We start from the raw sequence: 22,778 nt of genomic DNA, 5'->3' as shown, positions 1-22,778 counted from the left end.
AACAATGGCAACAAAATGTCAAAACCTGAAAAGCAAAAGGAAGTGTAGTTATTTTCCTGCAGAACTTAAGAGTCGTAAGCAGCTATGGGAAAGCTGAGAAACAAACTTCTTGGCAGAATAAAACCTCAAAATATTTTTGTAAATTGAAAGCAATGTTCTGAAAAAAGGATTGAGCGTTGCAAATCCTTTTAAGAGGACATTGTATTCCATAGCTCGCTCTTATCTCTGAAACAGACAACTGCCCCTTCTGTGATTTAGCAGAATTATGGATATTTATGTTCTATCAAGGATAAAATAAACAACAAACATAGCTGAGAATGGGAATAAGATTTTGAAAACAGGGGATTTAAGAACCCAGGCTAACGGGTTTTTATACACTTCAAGCAAGAGTGGAGAATATGCTTTTCTGTGCATTGTAACTGGCCTGAGAGAAAAGGTCTGAAGATAATTACATTGAGAGTTCCCCCAGAGATATAGTCCAACTTCTATCTCCAAAGTAAAGTTCACAGTCAAGAATCCTTAAGACAAAGCTTCCAGTGATCTTTCTAGTGTTCCCTCCCCCAAATTCGAACCTGTGGCCAGAGATCACTAGATATCTGAGAAAAACCTCTTAAGTGAGAGACAAAGGTCAAAACAAAAGAGAGAATACCAAGTTGGGGGAAATGGAGACCAGATAGGAAAGTGAAATTAAGAGAAACATAAGCCTACCATTTAATAGTTTCAGAAAGGTCAAAGTAGATTCTGCATCTAGGAAATATGAAATAGAAACAAAGAGAAGTGAAATTAGAAATTAAAAAAAAAAACTCAGTGGAAAGGTTGAGGAATGAAACTGGTATGTTAAAGCAAAGAGGAAAAAGAGATAAAAGTGGGAGAGAAGATGTAATAAAATTAGAGTAACTAGGATCTCTAACATTCAAATAATAGGATTTCCAGAAAGACAGGATAGAGGAAATTGAGGAGAAAAAGAATAGAGAATGATTCAAGAAAACTCCAGAACAAGAGATCATGAATTTTTCATTAGAAAGTACCCATTGAAATATAAAAATAAATTCAAATGGGACACATCACTATAAATTTTAGAACACAGGGTGGTTTCCAAGGTGAAAGAACTAATAGGACACATATAAAGAATTAGTACTCAGAATGACTTTAGGTTTCTTGGCACCATACTGGAATTTTCAAAATGCTGAAGGAAAAATTATTCTTACCCAGCATGTAGTATCCAGCTAAACTCTTTTTTTGGGGGTAGGGGGTATTGGGGATTGAACCCAGGGGTGCTTTACCACTGAGCTACATCCTCATCCTTTTTTTTGTTTGTTTGTTTAATTTTGAGATAGGGTCTCACTAAGTTGCTTAGGGCCTAATTTGCTGAGGCTGGTCTTGAACTTGGGATCCTCCTGCCTCAACTTCCTGAATCACTGGGATTATAGTTCTAACTGAACTCTAGGTTACATACACACTATTGACAGTTTCAGACTTGTGAGGTCTCAGAAAATTTACCTGCCATGTCCCCGTTTTCAGGTCATTATTAAAGGAGTTACTCAACGAGAATAAAAAGTAAACTAAAAAGGTGAAGGCCTGAGTTACAAGAAACAGGGCATGTACCTTAACTAGAGACCTAGTGAATTACCAGGATGATGCTGAATAGTGATGCCAAAATGACAGCTGATCTCCAGGTATAGTAGATAACACCTAGTCCCAGTGTGAATGGAGTAAAAGGTTCCAAGATACAGAGTTGTGAGAAGGTAAGATCGTTAGAATATAATGTGTTCGAGGATATAGAGAGTAGATTTAGGGTGAAATTTGTGGCTAAATTGGTAATAAGTATGCACAAAGATAGTTAAACAATAAAACAACAACACTGACTGTAGAAGGGGAACGTAAATACAGTATAGGACTACATGGCTGGGCTGTGAATTGCATTTACAGGAGTCAACATAATGTTAATTCCAAAACACCCACTTAACCAAAATTATGATATTGGAAAGTTGGGGAGGTGTACATGTGTATGAGCAGTTTTCCTGGGAAAGAGAACAAAGAAAGTGGGACAGTAGCTGAAGAGGGTTGGTGTGTTATTTTGTTTGTTTAGTGTGGTTTTAAGATAAGATATATATGTTAATATGTTGGTTAGAATGATTATAAATGGAGAAATTAGTGCTAAGACTGGAAAGTTTTCAGAGATAGCAACAGATAGGATTCAAGAAAACAAGTAGTATCATGTCATTAATAATAAACTGCACATTTATTTTTAATACAGGATGTGGTGTTTTATGTGTCAGGCTTCTGTTCCAAAGAGGAACTGACAGATTTTCTGTAATTATGTGTAATGTTGTATGCTGAATTAAAAAATCTGCTTCTTTATTTGCGAGATTTGAGTTGTTTAGTTTCTTAGTTGCTAATATCTCCATTTGATGAATGTTTTTTAAGCTAATTTTAAAAATAGTGTTTATGAAAGATGCATGCCACCATTGCTTCTGGTTGCCATAAAATAACAATGTCATGCATGCTTACTTGGTAAGTCAAATCACTGAATGACTATGGGTTTCAGTGGCTTACATAAAGGAGCATTTAATTCTTAGCTATAACTATAATTGGTGAACTTTGAATTCTAGTAATTACAACTGATCCTCTCAGAGATATATTTTTACGTATATTCTGGCCTGTTAATGTCAAATTTTTTAAATTTGATGATAAAATTTATTTTGTTTTTAGTAGAATAAAGTTATTCTTCAGTTTCTGTAGGGATATGGCATAGCATATAAAACTGAATCTTTCTTAGAATCCATAGCATTGTTAAGTGTGACTAGCTAGTCTTTTCAAATTGAAATTGTGTTTCACAGGGTACTCCCCAGACAGTGTTTTGGCTGTTCCTTTGTTATCATTTTGTTAATATGATATCCTTAAAGACATTTAAGGTGCTTTAGGGTACTCAAATCAGGCCCTGTTTCTCCTTGTTTACCTTTCCCTTACATAAAAGCATGTTGATCAGCAGGCTGGAGAAATAGGAGGGAATCCTGAGCTAGACTGGGAGAGAGATGAGTTGTTTAAGATGGATAGCAAATAATTTTTGGAAGAATATTGCTAACAAAAGTAGCAAAACAGCCTAATGAAGAATCAGTTATATATCTTAAAAACTGTGTTGGATTCACTGTTTTTGTAGTCAGCAAGGCCCTTCTTATATATTACAAGACTCAATTCTTGATTTTTAAAGTTTTTGATACTGAGAATTGAATCAAAGGATGCTTAACCACTGAGCCACATCCCCAGTGCTTTTATTTTATTTTGAGACGGGTCTCGCTAAGTTGTTTAGGGCCTGGCTAAGATGCTGAGGCTGGCTTTGAACTTGTGATCCTCCTGCCTTAACCTCTCCAGCCACTGGGATTACAGCATATGCTACTGTGCCCAGTTTGTTTTCTAGTTTTTTTTTTTTTTTGTTATGTAATTTTCATATTTTTTATTGGTGCATGACAGTTATATGTAATGGTGAGATTTATTGTTGCATATTCATGAATGCTTATGATATAATAAAATAATTTGCCAATGTTATTCTGCAGGGTTTCCTCTTGCCCTCCTCTCCTACCTCCCCCTGTTTCCTTTACTCATCTTTCTTTGATTTGCATGAGATTCCCCACTCCCAAAACTTTCTTTTCCTTTATCTTCGCTAGCTTCTACATATGAGAGAAAATATACGATCATTGGCTTCTGATTCTGGTTTATTTTGTTAAACATAATGTTTTCAGGTTCCCTCCATTTTCCTACAAATAACTTAATTTCATTCTTCTTTATAGCTAAAGAAAACTCCACTGTGTATATATATCACATTTACTTTATATCCTTTTATCCTTTGATGGACACTTAAGCTGGTTCCATAGTATCTATTGTGAATTTTACTGCTACAAACATGGGTATACATGTATTGCTATTTATGTTACCTTTAGTTCTTCTGGATATATATCAAAGAGTGGTATAGCTGGGTCATATGGTGGTTCCATTACTAGTCTTTTGGGGGAACCTCTATAGTGCTTTCCATAGTGGTTGTACTAATTTACAATCCTGCCAACAATGTAAAAGTGTTCCTTTTTTTTTCACATCCTCTCTAGCATTTATTATTGTTTGTATTTCTGATAGCTGCCATTCTTAAGGTACAGAAAATTTTCTATTATTTTCCTAAAGAGATAATTCATAATATAACTTATATCTCACAACCCTCTTTAATTTAATCTCTAAAGTTCTTTTATATTCTGATGATGGTTACTTATTTTCTTTCATACTGACTGAATGTTCAGTGCTGGCCCCTTTGTCTTCCAACTCTGAGATTTTGTCTTCAATATGATCTACTAGACTTTCTTTTTCTTAAAATTTTTAATTGTTTTTTTAAATACATGATGGCACAATGCATTACAATTCATATTACACATATAGAGCAAAATTTTTCATATCTCTGGTTGTATATAAAGTATGTTCACACCAATTCATGGCTTCATACATGTATTTTGGATAATGATGTCCATCACATTCCACCGTCCTTGCTAACCCCCTACTCCCTCCCTTCCCCTCCTACCCCCTCTGTCCTATCTAGAGTTCATCTTTTCCTCCCATGCTCTGCCTCCCTACCCCACTATGAGTCAGCCTCCTTTTTTCAGAGAAAACATTAGACATTTGTTTTGGGGGGATTGGCTAACTTCACTTAGCATTATCTTCTCCAGTGCCATCCATTTGCATCCTGCAAATGCCATGATTTTATTCTCTTTTATTGCTGAGTTATATTCCATTGTGTATATATGCCACATTTTTTTTAATCCATCTACTGAAGGGCATCTAGGTTGGTTCCACAGTTTAGCTATTGTGAATTGTGCTGCTGTAAACATTGATGTGGCTGTGTTCCTATAGTATACTGTTTTTAAGTCCTTTGAGTATAGACCAAGGAGTGGGATAGCTGGGTCAAATGGTGGTTCCATTCCCAGTTTTTTAAGGAATCTCCATACTGCTTTCCATATTGGCTGCACCAATTTGCAGTCCCACCAGCAGTGTATGAGTTTACCTTTTCCCCCACATCCTCGCCAACACTTACTGTTGTCTGTATGCATAATAGTTGCCATTCTGACTGAAGTGAGATGATATCTTAGAGTAATTTTGATTTGCATTACTCTAATTGCTAGAGATAATGAACATTTTTTCATGTATTTGTTGATTGATTGTATATCCTCTTCTGAGAAGTGTCTGTTCAGGTCCTTGGCCCATTTATTGATTGGGTTATTTGTTTTTTTGATGTTTAGCTTTTTGAGTTCTTTCTATACCCTAAAGATTAGTGCTCTATCTGATGTGTGAGGGGTAAAAATTGACTCCCAAGATGTAGGATCTCTATTCACCTTACAGATTGTTTCTTTTGCTGAGAAGAAACTTTTTAGTTTGAATCCATCTCATTTATTGATTCTTGGTTTTAATTTTTTGCACTATAGGAGTCTTATTAAGGAAGTTGGGGCCTAGTCCCACATGATGAAGATTAGGGCCTACTTTTTCTTCTATTAGGCTCAGGGTCTCTGGTTTAATTCCTAGGTTCTTGATCCATTTTGAGTTAATTTTTGTGCATGGTGAGAGATAGAGGTTTAATTTTATTTTGTTGCATATGGATTTTCAGTTTTCCCAGCACCATTTGTTGAAGAGGCTATATTTTCTCCAATGCATGTTTTTAGCACCTTAGACAGACTTTATTTTTCTTTTATCTTTTTTTTTTTTTTTGAGGTGTTTTGTGCCTTTATTTTATTTTATCGGTTATTTTGTAGTTATAAATGACAATAGAATCCATTTTATCTAGAATCCATATAATTATACAAGCATGGAATATATCTTATTCTAATTAGGATCTCAGTCTTGTATATGATGTTGAGATTCACTGTGGTGTATTCATGTATGTACATAGGAAAGTTATGTCAGGTTCATTCCTGTCTTTCCTATTCCTGTCCCCCTTCCCTTCCTTTCATTTACCTTTGTCTAATCCACAAAACTGCTGATTTTTTCCTCTCTCCTCCCCTGATTGTGGGTAAGCTTCCACATGTCAGAGAAAACATTTGACCTTTGGTTTTTTGGGATTGGCTTATTTCACTTAACATGATAATCTTGAGGTCCATCCATTTACCAGCAAATATCATAAAGTCATTCTTTATAGCTGAGTAATACTCCATTGTTTTTATATACCACATTTTCTTTATCCATTTATCTGTTGAAGGACACCTAGGTTGGCTTCATAGCTTAGCTCTTGTGAATTGACCTGCTATAAACATTGATGTAGCTGCATCACTGTAGTATTGCCAATTTAGATTCTTTGGATATATATCATGAAGTGGGATAACTGAGTCAAATGGTGGTTCCATTCTTAATTTTTTGAGGAATCTCCATACTGCTTTCCAGAGTGGTTGCACCAATTAGTAGTCCCATCAGGAATATATGAGTGTACCCTTTTCCCCACATTCTTGCCAACATTTATTATTACTTGTATTCTTGATAATTGCTATTCTGGCTGGAGTGAAATGAATTCTTAGTGTGGTTTTAATTTGCATTTCTCTAATTGTTAGAGATGTTGAATATTTTTTCTTATATTTGCTGTGTATTTGTATTTGTTCTATTGAAAAGTATCTGTTTATTTTTTTTCCCCTTTTATTCATCGGGCTATTTGGATTTTGGGGTGCTAAGTTTTCTGAGTTCTTTGTATATACTGGAAATTGACAGCTTATCTGAGGTGCAGGTTGCAAAGATTTTCTCCCATTCTGTAGGTGATCTCTTCATGCTCTTGATTGTTTTGATTCTTTTCTTTGTGGTGAAGAAGCTTTTTGGTTTGATACCATCCCATTTATTGATTTTTTTATTTTAGTTGTCTTGTTGAGGAAGTCAGTCCCTAAGCTGACATTTTCTTCTAGTAGAAGCAGGGTTTCTGATCTAGATATTAATCTAGCTCTTTGATCCACTTTGAGTTGAGTTTTCTGTAGGGTGAGAGAAAGGGGTTAAATTTCATTCTACTACATATGAATTTCCAATTTTCCCAACACCACTTGTTGAATATGCTATCTTTTCTCCAATGTATTTTGTTGGTGTCTTTGTCTAGTATGACATACCTATATTTATGTGAGTTTGTCTTTGTGTCTTCTGTTTTATTCCATTGGTCTTTGTGCCTGTTATGGTAACTCTGTAGCATAATTTAAAGTCTGGTATTGTGATGCCTGCTTCACTTTTAGAGAGACTTTCAATTAAACATGTTATTTGATTTATTGTGTCTTTCATTTGTTTCCTTTTCAGTATCTCTATCTCCTTTTTGAATTTCTCATTCTTATCCTGTCCTGACTTCCTAAATTCATTTAGTTGTTTTTTCTGTATTCTCTTGGAATTTATTAATCCATTTTAGAGTCATTGTTTTGAATTCCTTATGTGGTATTGCACCCACTTCAATATCTTTGAGTCTCTTGCTAATGAATTATGAACTGTAGTAAACATCATGTTACCATATTTTTTCTTATTTCTTGTATTTCTTTGTTGGGTTTTGTACATTTCTCTCCCTGGCTTATGTGTAGTTCTTTTTAGGGCCTACCTAGCCTTCTCTTGCCCAAGGTATTTTTGGATATCAGGTTGTTGTGTTTTTCAATATATTTCCAAGTGGGTTTTGAAATATAGTTTCCCTGTTAGTTCTTTGGCAATGAGTAGCATATTTTGATACAGTGTACTTTGTGTTAGAGCTTGAGGATTCCACTTTCTTTGTAGGTCTCAAAAGAATCAGGTCCTTCGTGGAGATTTGGTAGTTGTGCTGTATGTAGCAGGGTATGTGAGGTTGCTCTTCTTCACTGAACAACTGTAGACATTCTTAAATGGTTTGGGAGAAATAGATTGGAGATCCCTCTTAGATGTGGTATCCACAGTCATTTTTTCTTTTGTTTTTTTTAAACCAGGGATTGAACCCAGGGGCACTTTACCACTGAGCCACGTCCCAACCCTTTTTATTTTGTATTTTGAGACAAAGTCTCGCCAAGTTGCAGAGGGTCTCCCTAAGTTGTTGAGGCTGGCTTTGTGATCCTCCTTCCTCAGTTTCCCAAACTGCTGGGATTATAGGCATGTGCTACTGCACGCATCCCAGTCTTTGTTTTAATTCTCTTTTTGCCATAGGAGTGGGTGTCTATGTGTGGGGCCCAAGGGCCATTCCCAAGCCATTCATACTTAGGGCCTGGTCATTAATTTGGAGTTTTTGTCACTTCAATTGTTTGTATCAAAATATCACAAAGTTTGAGCATGGTAGTTTGTGTGTGGAGCAAGATACAGCATCTCTTGGCTGGGATTAGCTCAGCAGCAGAGTCTCTACCCTCTTAATTTGTAGTGTCCCAATAGCATCCCAGCACTCACTGAGAAGCAATAATCCTGCTGCTTGAATCTCAAACCATGGAGCAACTGAAATCATAGCCACCCTCTACTCCACCATCTTGATCTTCTACCCTTTGATAACTAAACAGGCATCCTGATGGCTTATTAGGTGTCTTGTTAAGTAAGGCTCAAATCTGACCTTTTCAGTAGTACTGTTCTTTTTTAATTCACCCAAACTGACTGTTACCTTTGCCCTATTTTTTTGTGTTTAATGATAGAGCCAATCTCTATCATTACCATGATAAGTATTTCTTCTGTTGGATCAGGGGAGTGTTCTTAAATGATCTTTAAATTCTCTTCTGGCCATAAATTTCTGCAATTATATGTTCCATTTGCACATGTTAGCCCAGACACTTAAAAATCAGAGTATTTTATCATGTGTTAGTCTTTTTAACTCTTACTTTTGACTCCTTCAGTCATTTTCTTTTAAGAATTCTTGGCCTTCACAGTGCCTTTTCTGCAGCCAAAACTATAAAGGCAGTGCAGTTTCATTTATCAAGCATTATTCTCTCTTCTGCTCTTGTGTACATTGATACAGCAGGAGTGGGAGCCCTTTATTGTAGGACAGGAGTGGTATATATACATTCCACACAGCTTATCTTAATTAACATAAACTAGATACAGCAGTCAACCAATAAGGAATCTCCACACTTAATGGCTCACTGGCGTTACTTCACAAACCACTCCCTCTGGAAAAATGCCAGGCGCCATCCAGACTTGTTTACAGACCCTAACATGTTACCACTGGAGAAAATGTCAAACAAAACACCAAATGTAGTATAGCACAGTTTAGGAGAAAGGAAAGATGTCCTCAAGGGAAAGAATGGGTTGTCTCCAGACAGGAACAACTTGCCCCTTTGTTCCTTAGTTTTTAAAACTGGGGTCTTATGGAAGTTTCTAGAAAGTCCCACCTAGCTACTACCTCCCAATTCCTGACTGACAGTAGAATAGCATCAGATTTTTAAGTCTCTGCTGTGCGTTATTTTACTGACAGGTACCCAGGCAAAATCTATGGGGGGTGCAGTAGATGTTACTATTACAGAGATATTAAAATGATATGCTGAAGATCTGAAGACAACTCTCGGTCACTTCGGCTCATGGTGACCAACTCTATTTGGAACATGTTTTAGAGATTTTATGTTCATTGACTTTTGCTTCTAATTATCTTCTCTTCCTGAGTCTTCAAATCTTTGGTCTGTATAAAGGTCTCAAAAATTCCCTTTCAGGACAAGTTATGTCCTCCTCATTGGCAGGGTGGGGTATTCCATTTCTTGCAATAGCTGTGAGGATAACAAGTTGTTTTGCAATGAATGTAACATCCTATTGACTTAAGCCAGAACAGTACCAAACTGGTCTTAGGTAATTGCTTTTAAAAGAAAGCACGTCAAACACTTTTTTATATAATTGTTGATCAGTTGTATTTCTTCTTCTGTGAAAGTGTCTGTTCAGTTCCCTAGCCCATTTATTGATTGGGTTATTTGCTTTTTTGGTGTTGAGTTTTTTGAGTTCTTTATATATCCCACAGATTAATGCTTTATCGGAGGTGCATGTGGTAAAGATTTTCTCCCAATCTGTAGGCTCTCTCCTCACTTTATTGTTTCCTTTGCTGAGAAAAAGCTTTTTAATTTGAATCCATCCCATTTATTAAATTTTGATTTTACACCTTGCACTTTAGTAGTCTTGATAAGGAAGTCAGATCCTAGGCCGACGTGGTGGAAGATTTGGGCCTATTTTTTCTTCTATTAGACTCAGGGTCTCTGTTCTAGTGCCTAAGTCTTTGATTGACTTTGAGTTGATTTTTTGTATAGGACTATAGCTAGAGGTTTAATTTCATTTTGCTACCTATGGATTTCCAGTTTTGCCTTTTATTGAATAGACTATCTTTTCTTCAGTGAATGTTTTTGGCACCTTTGTCTAGTATGAGATAACCATTTTTATGTGGGTTTGTCTCTTGTGTCTTGTATTCTGTACCATTGGTCTACACATCTGTTTTGGTGCCAATACCATGCATTTTTATTACTACAGTTCTGTAGTATAGTTTAAGGTCTGGTATTGTGATGTCTCCTGCTTCACTTTTCTTGCTAAGGATTGCTTTAGCTATTCTGGGTCTCTTATTTTTCCAAATAAATCTCATGATTGCTTTTTCTAATTCTATGAAGAATGTCATTGGGATTTTAATAGGAATAGTGATGCAACCACATCAATGTTTATAGCAGCTCAATTCACAATAGCTAGACTATGGAACCAACCTAGGTATCCCTCAGTAGATGAATGGATAAAGAAAATGTGGTATATGTACTCAATGGACTATTACTCAGCTTTAAAGAAGAGTAAAATTATGGAATTTGCCAGTAAATGGTTGGAGTTGGAGAATATCATGCTAAGTGATATAAGCCAACCCCATAAAACCAAAGGCCAAATGTTTTCTCTATATGCAGATGCTAATTCACAATAAGGCAGGTGGCACTAGGGAGTAACATCACCTTAGATTAGGTAAAGGGAAGTGATGGAAGGGGAGGGGAGGGGATGTGGGGATAGGAAAGATAGTAGAATGAAACAGACATTATTACTGTATGTATATATGTGACTACATGACCAATATGATTCTGCAACATGTACACTCAGAAAAATGAGAAATTATATCCCATCTATGAATGATATATTAAAGTATATAAATGCATTCTACTGTCATGTATAACTAATTAAAACAAAAATAATTTTTTTAAAAAAGAAAGCATGTCGAGGGCCAATGCACCGGCTCGGTCTGTAGAATTATCCCCTTAACTTCATATTCCTACTACTCTTGTCTGTTAACAGCAGAATATGTTAGATTCTCCTTTCTTAATAGTACTTTAAATTTCTTTGGTTTAGTTGGAGTTACATATTTTAACTTTTAAAGAAAGATGATTATGTTTAAAGTAGAATTTCTTATGCTTCAAACTGTTAGTATGTTTCATAGACTCAAGATAGTTATTAAGTATTTAATTCATGACTATAGACATAAGATAAATCTGCCTTATATTTTCAGGAAATCTACATAGAATTTAGAGAGTCAGATTTTAGGCTTGTGATTCAGTTTAAAAGCAGTGAGTTTTAATTTCTTCTGTGTATAAAAGGTGTGAGGCCCTTTATTTATTTAAGGCTCTTCTCTACTGATTTGCCTTTACCCCTCCACCACTCCTCTTTTCACTTTATGCTCTAGTAATTAAAACTTTACATTGTAATATGCCTAGTTTTCCTATGAAGAAAATACTGAATCTCTTGAGTTACCAAATAAGTTCTCTCATTTCATGAAGCCCTGTGCTTTTGTAAATTTCCATTCCTTTGGCTTAGAGTCTTTTCAGCTGTTACCCCTTCCTGTCTTTTAGTCTTTTACTTCTCAAACTTAAATGGTTATATACATTACAAGGAGATCTTGTGAAAAGGTAGATTGTGATTCATAGGACTGTGATTGAACCCAAGATTTGCCAATTAACAGAATCTCAGAAGATGCTGATGCTGCTGGCATCTGGAACATACTTTCAGTAACAAGAATCTTGACTCTTGACGAGACTTGTTGTCCTCAAGACTGTTTCTTCAGACTTTGCCCTCTTATTTCCATGGGCAAACCTAATTACTCCTTTACCAGGGATGTCATTGCCAATATTTGCCTCATTATGTATCTTAATGTAATTATTTAGTATCTTCTTCTGTGTTCATTGCAAATTTTTGCTTACAGAGACTGTGTCTTTCATCCCTTTATTTCCAAAGCGTGCCCCACTGGTTAGGGGAAAATAGGGTTTCATCAGATTTTTTTATTGCCGATTGTTTATTAAGTTTTTGTTGCTGTGACCAAAAGACCAGAAGAGAACAGCTTAGAGGAGGAAGAGTGTATTTTGGCTCACATTTTCAAAGTCAGTCCATGGTAGGCAAACTCCGAAGTCCTGGGTTTGAGCTGAGGCGGAACATCATGACTAAAGAGCATGGTGGAGAAAAGCAGCTCAGGACATGGCAACTAGGGAGCAGAGAGAGGGCTCCATTCACCAGGGACAAAATATAAACCTCCATTGATCTTCCTCCTCCAACCATAGTATACCTACCTACCTAGCATACCTACCTAGCCCAGTGCCTAGCCCTATCAGTGAATTAACATAAATGGTAACATATAATATATAACATATAGTATACATGATAACATGTGATATTTTTCAAGGTAACTTTGTAGAAGGAAGTGTTTTAGAAAACTAATGACAATTATTTTTCTTTTCGTCCAAGGAGAAGTACAAATGTCTACCACAAGACGAAAACGTAATATGTTATGTTGTTTACCGTAAGCTGTAGTAAAATGAGCTCAATTGTTGACAGGTATGTTTTTAGAAACTCCTTATTTTGAAATTATATAAGACTACTTTAAATTCACTATTAAACAATGGTCTATATCAATAGAAGTTTTGTGCTTAAACATAATTACTATTATATTTAATTTTTGTATTGAACAAACATGACAAACGTGTTATAAAGTAAGGTACATAAGTATTTTACAAGAGCCAAAGTCAGCAGCATATGGCTTGTGATTTAAATAGGTCTTGAATTGTAATTTTGAATAATTTGGTCAAAAGCTGCTCTGAAGGAAATTGTAACAATTGCAAATGTTTCCTTGGCACCTTCTAGAATCTCTTGGTGCTAACTTCATCCCTTCAAGCATCTTGGCATTTGTGACTGATGAGAGGTAACTATAATTGGGATTATTATGAAACTGGGGAGAGAGAATACCTTTTATTATGCTCCACTAAATCTCAGAAAACAGGTTGGTAAGGGAATAGATTTTATTCAAAGCCAGCTCTGAGGAAAATAGAGATCTTTTTCTTTCTCAGATTTCCATTTTCGGGGACTTAGGTGAAAAGAAAACTTTCATAGGAGGTGAGGAGTCACAGTGTGAAAAAAGGTAGGGTAGAAAATATACATATATTATATACATAAATCTATATATGTAGGTTTAACTAGGAAACAATTCTACCAGCTTCCCTGGTGCCCATTAGATCCAGGGATCAGGTCCTCAGCCTTCATTCTTAGAGGAAATTCGGACGTTAAAACAGTTTTGTGCTTGCAGTTTCAAAGAGAATCTCTTTGAATTAGTTGAATTTTAACCTTTAAATTTCACTCTTGGGAAAAGGACAAACCTTATTTCTTTGACTCTAAGGTGTTTTTTGTTGTTGTTGTTGTTATTTGTATTTTAGCATTTTAACATCTAACATTTGGTGAGTCTTAGAATTAACTTATAATTTAATTGGTAGCATTTTTTCCTTAGGATACATAAGTGTGAATCGTATAGCTAGTAGGGTCTTAAATTTGATGAAATAGAATAATTTTGAAGCACCTACCCTTCAACAGCATTTTTAAAAAAGATTTAAAAAAAAACATTCAACAGAATTTTTTTAAAAGAAAATTTTTGGTAGTTGTAGATGGATAGAATGCCTTTGTTTTATATGTTTATTTTTTTGTGGTGCTAAGGACCAAACCAGTGCCTCACACATGCTAGGCAAAGCACTGTGCCACTGAGCTACAACTCCAGCCCCAAAATATTTTTACATATTATTTTATTTAACCTCACAATAATTTCATAGGATTTTACAGTTGTAGGTCAAGGAGGTTGAATAACTTGTTTAAGGTCACATAGCTGGTAAGCAATGAGCTGGAATCTTAACCTGTGTTGATATGTCTGACCCTAAAGTTACGTGCCTTTATTATATTGCACACTGTGATTTGCCTGTGGAGGATTCTTTTTTAAGAGTTTTACCTGAGTTGCACACAGAAGTGACTATTGACATCTGAAGGCAGCCCTCTTCCCTTTCTGTGAACTAAATAGTGATAATTTGTGTTCTACCAGAACGTAAGACCTGAGGGGCAAAGAATTTCTTTAGGGAGGTTGCCTCACAATGACTATAGCTTTGGATCCTGCCATAGTTGCATATGTAATCTCTGAGAACTCTTCCCTCAGAAGGGATATTTCTTCACTGCCCCAGAGGGATTAAATATGATTTTGCTCCTAGGTTTTTTAATGATTGCCAGTTTTCATTCTAGAAAATAGGACTTTAGGTCTGATATCTATGTGTTGATACATAAAGTGGGTTCCTTATGTCTCTGAATATTATGATTTGGGGGCATAAATAGAATCCCTAAAATCTAGTCACGAACTTCCATGAAACACAGTTTACGGCTTACCTCAATAGTGAATCCAACAAGCACCTTATGGGCTACTAGCCTTTTTTTTGTTTTAGTTGTAGTTAGACACAGTTCCTTTATTTTATTTTATTATATGGTGCTGCCCCACACATGCTAGGCGAGCGCTATTATCGCTGAGCCACAACCCCAGCCCTGGCTACTAGGCTTTATGAGTCCTAGAAAGCTGTGGCTAAAGTAGTAAATGGAGAATCCACACAAAAGTTCATAAGCCACTGGAAACTGTTTAATATCATTCCTTAGCTTAAGAAGTTAGCCACTAGTACTCTTGATGTAATTCTCTATAATATTCTTCCCTCGGTTCCTTCCATAGCTACTCTGTCTTGTCACTTAGATCACTGCTCTCCATCTCAATATATCCTTCCCTAAATGGAACTTGACTGGTCCTTCCTCATGCATTCAAGCTAAAGTAACCCCCAATAACTAAAACATTATCTCTTTTATAAAAATAAGACCTATTGTCACAAATTTTCATGTTTATTTCTACTAAAAAATAAGCTGTAAGAGAGCAGCTACATGTCTTATTCACTGCTTTGTAACCACATCCAAAATAGACCCCAGTACATGAGTGCTAATAAATATTTGTCAAATAGATCAGTAAATGGATGAAAAGGTATTAATGTGTTAAATATTTATTTTTTAGTTGGACACAATAGTTTTATTTTTATGTGGTGCTGAGGATTGAACCCAGAGTTTCGAACATGTTAGGCAAGCGCTCTACCACTGAGCCACAACCACAGCCCTGTTATTATAGTTAATAAAAATAATTCCAAGTGAATAATTTATATAATGACAAATGGACTTTCTATAGGTTTTCACTGGTCATTAAAAGTTTGAAACAAGATATTTAAAATGGTTAATTTCTTGCTTAGCATTGTTGCTGTGTATCTATAGTAGTGCTAAGATAAATACTTCTAAAATTTACATATGTAAAAAACTTTCAAAATTTAAACATAGCTGAACTTTATTAGAAAATAGGTTAGTAGTTATTGAGCTTGTGCAATCCATTGACTTTACAAACATCCTAGGATTTAACCAAATGAAATCACCTGGCACTTTAGTGTTGCTGTTGCTTGGTTAGTCTGCTCTTACTTTATATACTTTCTTCTTTCTTTTAGAGATGACAGTAGTATTTTTGATGGGTTGGTGGAAGAAGATGACAAGGACAAAGCAAAAAGGTAGCTTGATGTGAGATGTGAAATAGGAAATAAATGAATGATACATAAATGTAATTGTGAGCAAATAGAAAATTAATGATTTCCAAGAGTTATCTTCTTTTAGAATTTATGTATATTAGCAAAGGAGAAGAGTTTAGAACATCAATATGCAATTTAATACATTAAATAAAATTATTCTTTGACCTTTTGGAAAAATATTTATGCTTAAACAAAAACTAAAAGAAAAATCTGATTTATAGAGCAAGTAATTGGATTTCTTATAAAATGATTAATTGCTTTATAAATAATTGGGTTTATTTGTCTCAAGAGCCCTTTGTTTATTGGTTGCTGCTTCACATAGAATAACAATAATTATTCATTAATGCTTAGGTGAAAAATTGGGGCTCATTTCCTAATAGAGAGAGAGATACAAAATGTTACAACTCTATATTGGAGGCTGGGTCTTTGAAGTATAGATTATTCACCTTTGTGAGTAAATCTGGGAGTAGAGAAAGTTTCATTTTTAGACGTGTGTATAGTTTAAAACTTACATGGTGGGTAATTTTTTCCTATTCACTAGTTTTTAATACATATTCCATATACTTCCATAGAATGTATCTCATTAATGTTTATAATCTTGTAAATTTATAATCCTTGGGAATATTAGAGAACTGAAACTTGCAATGTGAACTCAGTTTGTCTTATTGGTATTTTCATACAAAACATGTTTGTCGAATGTTGGATAAATCAAAGCTTCTTAAGTGGTAAACTGAGATGAAAATTTGTTGTCAAGATTAACTCTATATTGTTGGAAACCTTGGAAATAAATATTTATCACTGTCTGTATTTACAGAAATACATGTTATGTTGCATCCAAATTGAGTTTTTAAATTGTTTTGTAATAGTTTGTTTAAAAAAACCTGCTTATTTAATTTCTTTTCTCATTAGAGTATCAAGAAACAAATCTGAAAAGAAACGAAGAGATCAATTTAATGTTCTTATTAAAGAACTGGGATCCATGCTTCCTGGTAATGCTAGAAAGATGGACAAATCTACTGTTTTGCAGAAGAGCATTGATTTTTTACGAAAACATAAAGGTAAATTTTTAATTTGTAAAACTTTTTTTGTTGTTGTTTTTGAATAAGACTATCTCTTAAAGTATAATGAGTTAGGATCTTGGCACAGATGTGGAAGATTGGATCCTCCCTCAACTTTATTCAAAGAGTTTTTTGTTGATAATGTTGTTATTGGTTTTTAAGAGATCTTGCAAAGTTGCCCACGCTAGCTTCAAACTAGCAATCCTCCTGCTTAGTCTCTCAAGTAGCTTGGATTATGGACATGAAAGAAACCAATCACCTTTATAAACAGATTTCCTGGTATGTTCTTTCTTTCACTCAACTAACAGTTATTTCGTGCCTACAATATCCTAGATCTTTATGATGCAGGATAACATTCTTGGTCCTCAAGTATCTCAAGCCAGGGGAGACAAACATTAAGTAGATAATTATAATACAAATGACCATGATATGAATAATGCTTAAAAACTATAAATTCGCAATGGTAACACAAAGGAAAGAATATATCAGATAAAACTTTAAAATAATTAATTTTTCAACTGAGTCTTAGATTAAGTAAGGAAAACTTCATTTTACATAAAAGAAGGTAGCATATGCAAAAGAGAAGCAAGGAGACTTCATTGTAACTGGAGCATGTTTTGTTGGAATGTTATGGGTGATTTGAAAGAAGGGAAAAGATCACATCTAATAAGGGCCTTGTAAGGGGCTGGGGTTGTGGCTCAGTGGTAGAACACTTGCCTAGCATGTGTGAGCATTGGGTTCGTTCCCCAGCACCACATAAAAATAAAAACAAATAAATAAAGGTATTGTGTCCATCTACAACTAAAAAAAATAAATAAATAAAAGGGTGGGTGGTTGGGGATGTGGCTCAAGCGGTAATGCGCTCGCTGGCATGCGTGGGGCTCTGGGTTTGATCCTCAGCACCACATAAAAAAATAAATAAAATAAAATAAAGATATGTCTACCGAAGACTGAAAAATAAATATTAAAAAATTCTCTCTCTTTAAAAAAAAGGGGGGGGGAGCTTGTAAGTTATTTTAAAAGGTAATTTCAGTTTATAGCTGAGAAATAAACATGATATTTTAAAAATTGAATATTTGTTAATTAATGAAAATCACCTTAACTAAACAATTCATGAAAAGAAAATTTGAAGGGGGCTGAGGTTTGTAGCTCAGTGGTAGAGCACTTCACTTACTTATCATGTGCAGGGCCCCAGGTTACAACCCTAGCACAAAGGGGAAAAAAAATTCAAGAATATCAAGTGTTTTGGTAGCAGATATACTAGATTAGAAAAAAGGATAAAAGGATATTTCATTTTTCAGACTTAAATGAAACTGCAGAACTTTTCAGGAGGAGAGATAGTAATTAGTGCTTCTTTTTTACTTCTCCCTAGCTCACTTAGTAATGCCTCACTAGACTGGTTTATGTTTTACCACTCTTTGAAATTACTGTTGTTAATTTCATTAATGACATTATCCACTCATCCCCAGTAAATCAAAAGCTTTTTCTTACACCTCATCCTCTTGTATATATCTATAAACCTGGAAATTTATATCCATTCTTCATTGGCTTTCTTTTCCCTTGGCTTCACTAAATTGTACTGCTTCTTCCCTTTCTTAATTAAAATTACTTTCCTCTTTCTTTCTTTTTTTATAAATGGGATGTTTCTCAAAGGCTTATCCTTGTGCTCTTAATTTCTCTACATTTTTTCCTTGGTTGCCTCCTTCTATAGATTTGGCAATAGTATCTCTATTAACCCATTTTGTTCATTTGTCCCAGATGTGGAACATCTATAAATGCTTAAATATAGTATTATATATTACATAATATTATACTTTTACCATATTTTTATTATATTTACTCATATTAATAATATGCAAGTTCTGGATTATGATTTCCAACCTATTTTAACCCACATCAGTTTCATTAAAATATTTGCAGAATTGAAAACTTGAGACTTAATGGGTTAAACTATCAAATCTTTTAGATACAAAATATTCAACCTTGTATTTTCAGATAACTTCTAGATACTTCTTTTGCATAGTCTCCTCAAACTCAGTACATCTAAAACTAATTTCATTTCCCTTTTGTCAAGTCACTTCTTTCTCTTAACTTAGCTTTTTCATTTTTATCCCACCATTTTTTTAGTCAGCCAGGACTCAAACTTAAAAATACTTTTGGATTTTTTTTTATATACTTCAGCACCATAAGAGAGTTACCAAATTCTGTTGATTTGTTTGTAAATGTATTAGAATTGCTTACCTTCATTTTTATTGCCATGACTGTCATTACATTTTACCTTTATAAATAGTATTCTTACTAATCTCATCACCCTTTGATAGATGGCATATTTATAAAATCAGTTTCTTAGACACTATAGGAATTTAATAAATAATTATTGAATGAAATGGCTCAAAATGCATGCTTTTCCCTCTGACAGTAGAGGATTAATTTGAGCATTAAGTAGATCATTTTTCCCTCCAAAATTGAATATATAATTTTTACAAAAATAAAATTTATGTTAAAGGGTAATTTTTAAGTACTTAACCCTGTGAAATTGGCCTGTGTTTAAACTTCACTGGGTTTGCTTGAGAATTTAAGACCTTTTCCCTAAATTTATGTAATTGATATGAATTTTAAAAGAATGACTGTATTCCATGGAATTAGTAGCTATGCCTTTTAGTTACTCTTCATATATTATATGCCTCTCAAGTGAGTAGCTGGGATTATAAGCCTGCACCACTTTGCCCAACTGCTTGTTCTTATACTTATTTGGTCATTGCATGAAACAGAGTGCAATCTCAGGCCTGCCTGTCATCCATAAAGGCTATCAGAGATAGTTCCTTAGGGTTTAAAAAACAAAAACAAAAACCGTTGACTGGTATTAACAAAGAGATAACTTCCCACATTAACACAAATATTTTATTTTACACCAGAACCTGGCCTCTTGATATGTAGACCAATAAATGTTGTTGCCTGTCATTCTCATCTTTAATTGGAGTGATTGGAGGATGTCACTAATGTGTCAATCTGTTTACAGAAATCACTGCACAGTCAGATGCTAGTGAAATTCGACAAGACTGGAAACCGACATTCCTTAGTAATGAAGAGTTTACACAATTAATGTTAGAGGTATGTTCAGAATTAATTTTTGAAAAGTTTTGTTTTCCTCCACAAAGAAATCATAGGTGTGTGATTAATTGTTACATAGTCTTAGAAGTGTTAATAATGGAAGATCTTAATTCACTGCAATTATGTATTCAATTAAAGTTTATCAAGTGTTATAAACAAATAATACTGTTTGATAGAGTAGCACCAAATTTTTATATTTTCAGTACCTGAATTTTTGAGATACTTAATGAAAGTCTATACTGAATTCTGAACCTGAGACTATACCAACTGCATCTGAAAAAGAGTAGAATTATTACTCATTACATGTTAGACATTATTATGAAATATGTCTGTTTTAGTCCATTTGAGTTGCTATACCAAAATACCATAAACTGGGTGGCTTGTGAAAAACAGAAATTTATTTCTCACAGTTCTAGAGGCTAACAGTCCATCAGCAGACTTGATGTCTGGTGAGAGCTCTTGATTCCTTGTTCATAGATGGTTGTCTTTTTTCTTTTACTTTCTTTACCCACCCCCCCACCCACCCCCCCACCCCCCCCCCGTTTGGGGAGTTGAACCTAGGGGTGCTTAACCACTGAGCCACATCCCAATCCCATTCCCAGCCCTTTTTATTTTTTGAGTCAGGGGCTTCACTAATTCACTGAGGCTGGCTTTGAAGTTGTGATCCTTCTGCCTTAGCCTCTGGAGCTGTTGGGATTACATGCATGTGCTTCCATGCCTGGTTTATCTTTTTTCTGTGACTTTATGTGGCAGCAGGAGCAAAGAAGCTCTGTAGGCCCACTTTTATAAGGGCACTAATCAAGTCCAACCTTCAAATACACTCATCTCATGAATTAGACTTCCACATAGGAATGTTTCAGAGGGACCCAAACATTCAGTCTATAGTAGTATCCTACTGGGCAGGAGACTATTTTTTTAAACCCTGAATTAAAATCTGCCCCAAACAACACAAAATAATAGAAAAAGAAGAGTTTGGAAAAATATAAATAGAAAAATAAAAAGTGAAATTTAGTAGAAGCTTTTAAAAGGAAATGAACAGATGTTCTTCTGTGACAAAATTATTTGAAGAACAATTCAGAGCACTTTTGCTTGTAATAACAGAACCTAATACCTCATACAACCAGTAATAGTACCACAAAAGTTTTGAATTACTTACATTTATTAATTTTACTTTTCTACTTTTTAATCCTTCCCCATGGAGAATAATGTAGGTGTCACCTAAGCATACAAAGTATACAGAATTTAGTATCAAATTCCTACAAAAATTTATAATAGGAGAGAGGTAGTTTGCTAAGTTAAGGACAAGAAAAATACATATAGTAGACATAAATGCAAGAAAGCATTTGAGGTTAGGATATAGAGATTGTTAAATGTACTCACCTCTGTCCTTTGCGTTTATTATTTTAGATATTAAGCATTTATCTTTATAACATATGTATATGTAATGTCTGTGTCTCAAATATCTTTGTATATTTACTAAAGTCTGAAGCAAAGTATTTTGCAAATTAGAGTTTTTCTGCTTATACTTTAGGTGGAACAGTTAGTTGTTGGACTAAGTCTTTTTGTATTCCCCAGAAACATTGTCTTATGAAAATTTGTTGGAATATAAATGTGTTGTAAAATTTAAATCTCTACTTTGAAACTGAAAAATAACTGAGCACTTTTCACTTGTTAACTCATTGAATCCTCATAACAATCCTAGACTGTAGTATTTGTGTGTTATAATAACTAATATTATGAAGTAGATATTAATATCTTTTTCACTTCCATATAGGGAAATTAAGTAACAAAGGCATTATGAAACTTGTCTAAAATCACACAGCTAGTAAGTAGTGACTCAGCTGGGATTCACTGCAGGCAGACTGGCCTCTGATCCCAGACCCTTAGTTACTGTGGACATTGCCACCAAATTTTTATTTTTAGTGAAAGTCAACCATGGCAAGGAACTTTTTACTGTGTAACCAGCAGTTAGTTCTTTAAATTAGTATATACTTACAAATCTTAGCTCCTAAATTTTGTTTGTTTTTTTCCCTCTATAAAAGAGTTTGATATTGTCCAAAAATATGTCATATATGCTAATATAATGTGCTAATGTCTAGAACAGAAAAAGGAAATAACTGTTTCTAAATTTTATTTTATGATAATATTATCAGTGTCTGCAAGTCGTTTCATATGTTGTTTAATAATATTAATCATAAACTATTTGCTTTGTTGGCATGAAAAATTTCTTATAAATTAAAAAATTGGTGTAATATCTACTCTGATTTATTGATATCCTTAATGTTTACCAATAAGCATTAAAAGGTTATTTACAAATATTTCTTCCTAATGGAAAGTTTTTTTAATTAATTGTCAATAGATAAGCATTAAAGAAAAACTAAACCTAAGATTCTTGAGATTACTACATTTGTTGTGGTAACAGAGAAAACAGATATGTAAGAACTTTGAGAATATAATTCTGTCATGATTACCTTCATAGATTTTAGTATACATTCCTGAAAAAACATTTTCTTTATTTTTAATATGTCAAGCATTTTTAATATGTACAGCTATTAAATAAATATACATTCTGACGTTAATATACCAGAATGAAAGATAGAATTCAAAAGATATGTTAGATTTTACATTTTTAAAGTCTTTCCAGATTTGTTTATTGAATATGAAAAGTTTTGATTCATAACTTAAATAAAACTGACTTTGTTAGGGTGAAGTTCATTTGGCCAGAATATAACCTAGCTTTATTATCTTCTTGACCAGTCATGTTGATCAGATTAAAGATAAGCAGGTCACTTAC

The 22,778-nt window shown here is 34.2% G+C and overlaps 1 protein-coding gene across 8 annotated transcripts in view; it reads left to right on the top strand.

The window, feature by feature from the left end:
* The window catches only part of Clock (clock circadian regulator), a 111,337-nt gene that overhangs the window by 43,829 nt on the left and 44,730 nt on the right, over window positions 1–22,778 (top strand). For 6 of the 8 annotated variants that reach the window (XM_071614294.1, XM_071614293.1, XM_071614296.1 and 3 more), the window contains 4 exons: window positions 12,655–12,744; window positions 15,738–15,797; window positions 16,725–16,873; window positions 19,893–19,984. In XM_071614294.1, the coding sequence (XP_071470395.1) occupies window positions 12,698–12,744; window positions 15,738–15,797; window positions 16,725–16,873; window positions 19,893–19,984 (348 nt within the window). In that variant the 5' untranslated portion in view covers window positions 12,655–12,697. Of the gene's footprint in view, window positions 1–1,581; window positions 1,677–1,723; window positions 1,746–12,654; window positions 12,745–15,737; window positions 15,798–16,724; window positions 16,874–19,892; window positions 19,985–22,778 lie in introns of those variants that run through there. The other 2 variants (XM_071614298.1, XM_071614297.1) reach the window with 2 other exon arrangements.

Source organism: Marmota flaviventris, chromosome 7 (assembly GCF_047511675.1).
Source record: "Marmota flaviventris isolate mMarFla1 chromosome 7, mMarFla1.hap1, whole genome shotgun sequence".
Lineage (NCBI taxonomy): Eukaryota > Metazoa > Chordata > Mammalia > Rodentia > Sciuridae > Marmota > Marmota flaviventris.
The sequence above is the reverse complement of the archived record's forward strand: the minus strand, read 5'-3'. Positions and strand labels throughout refer to the sequence as shown.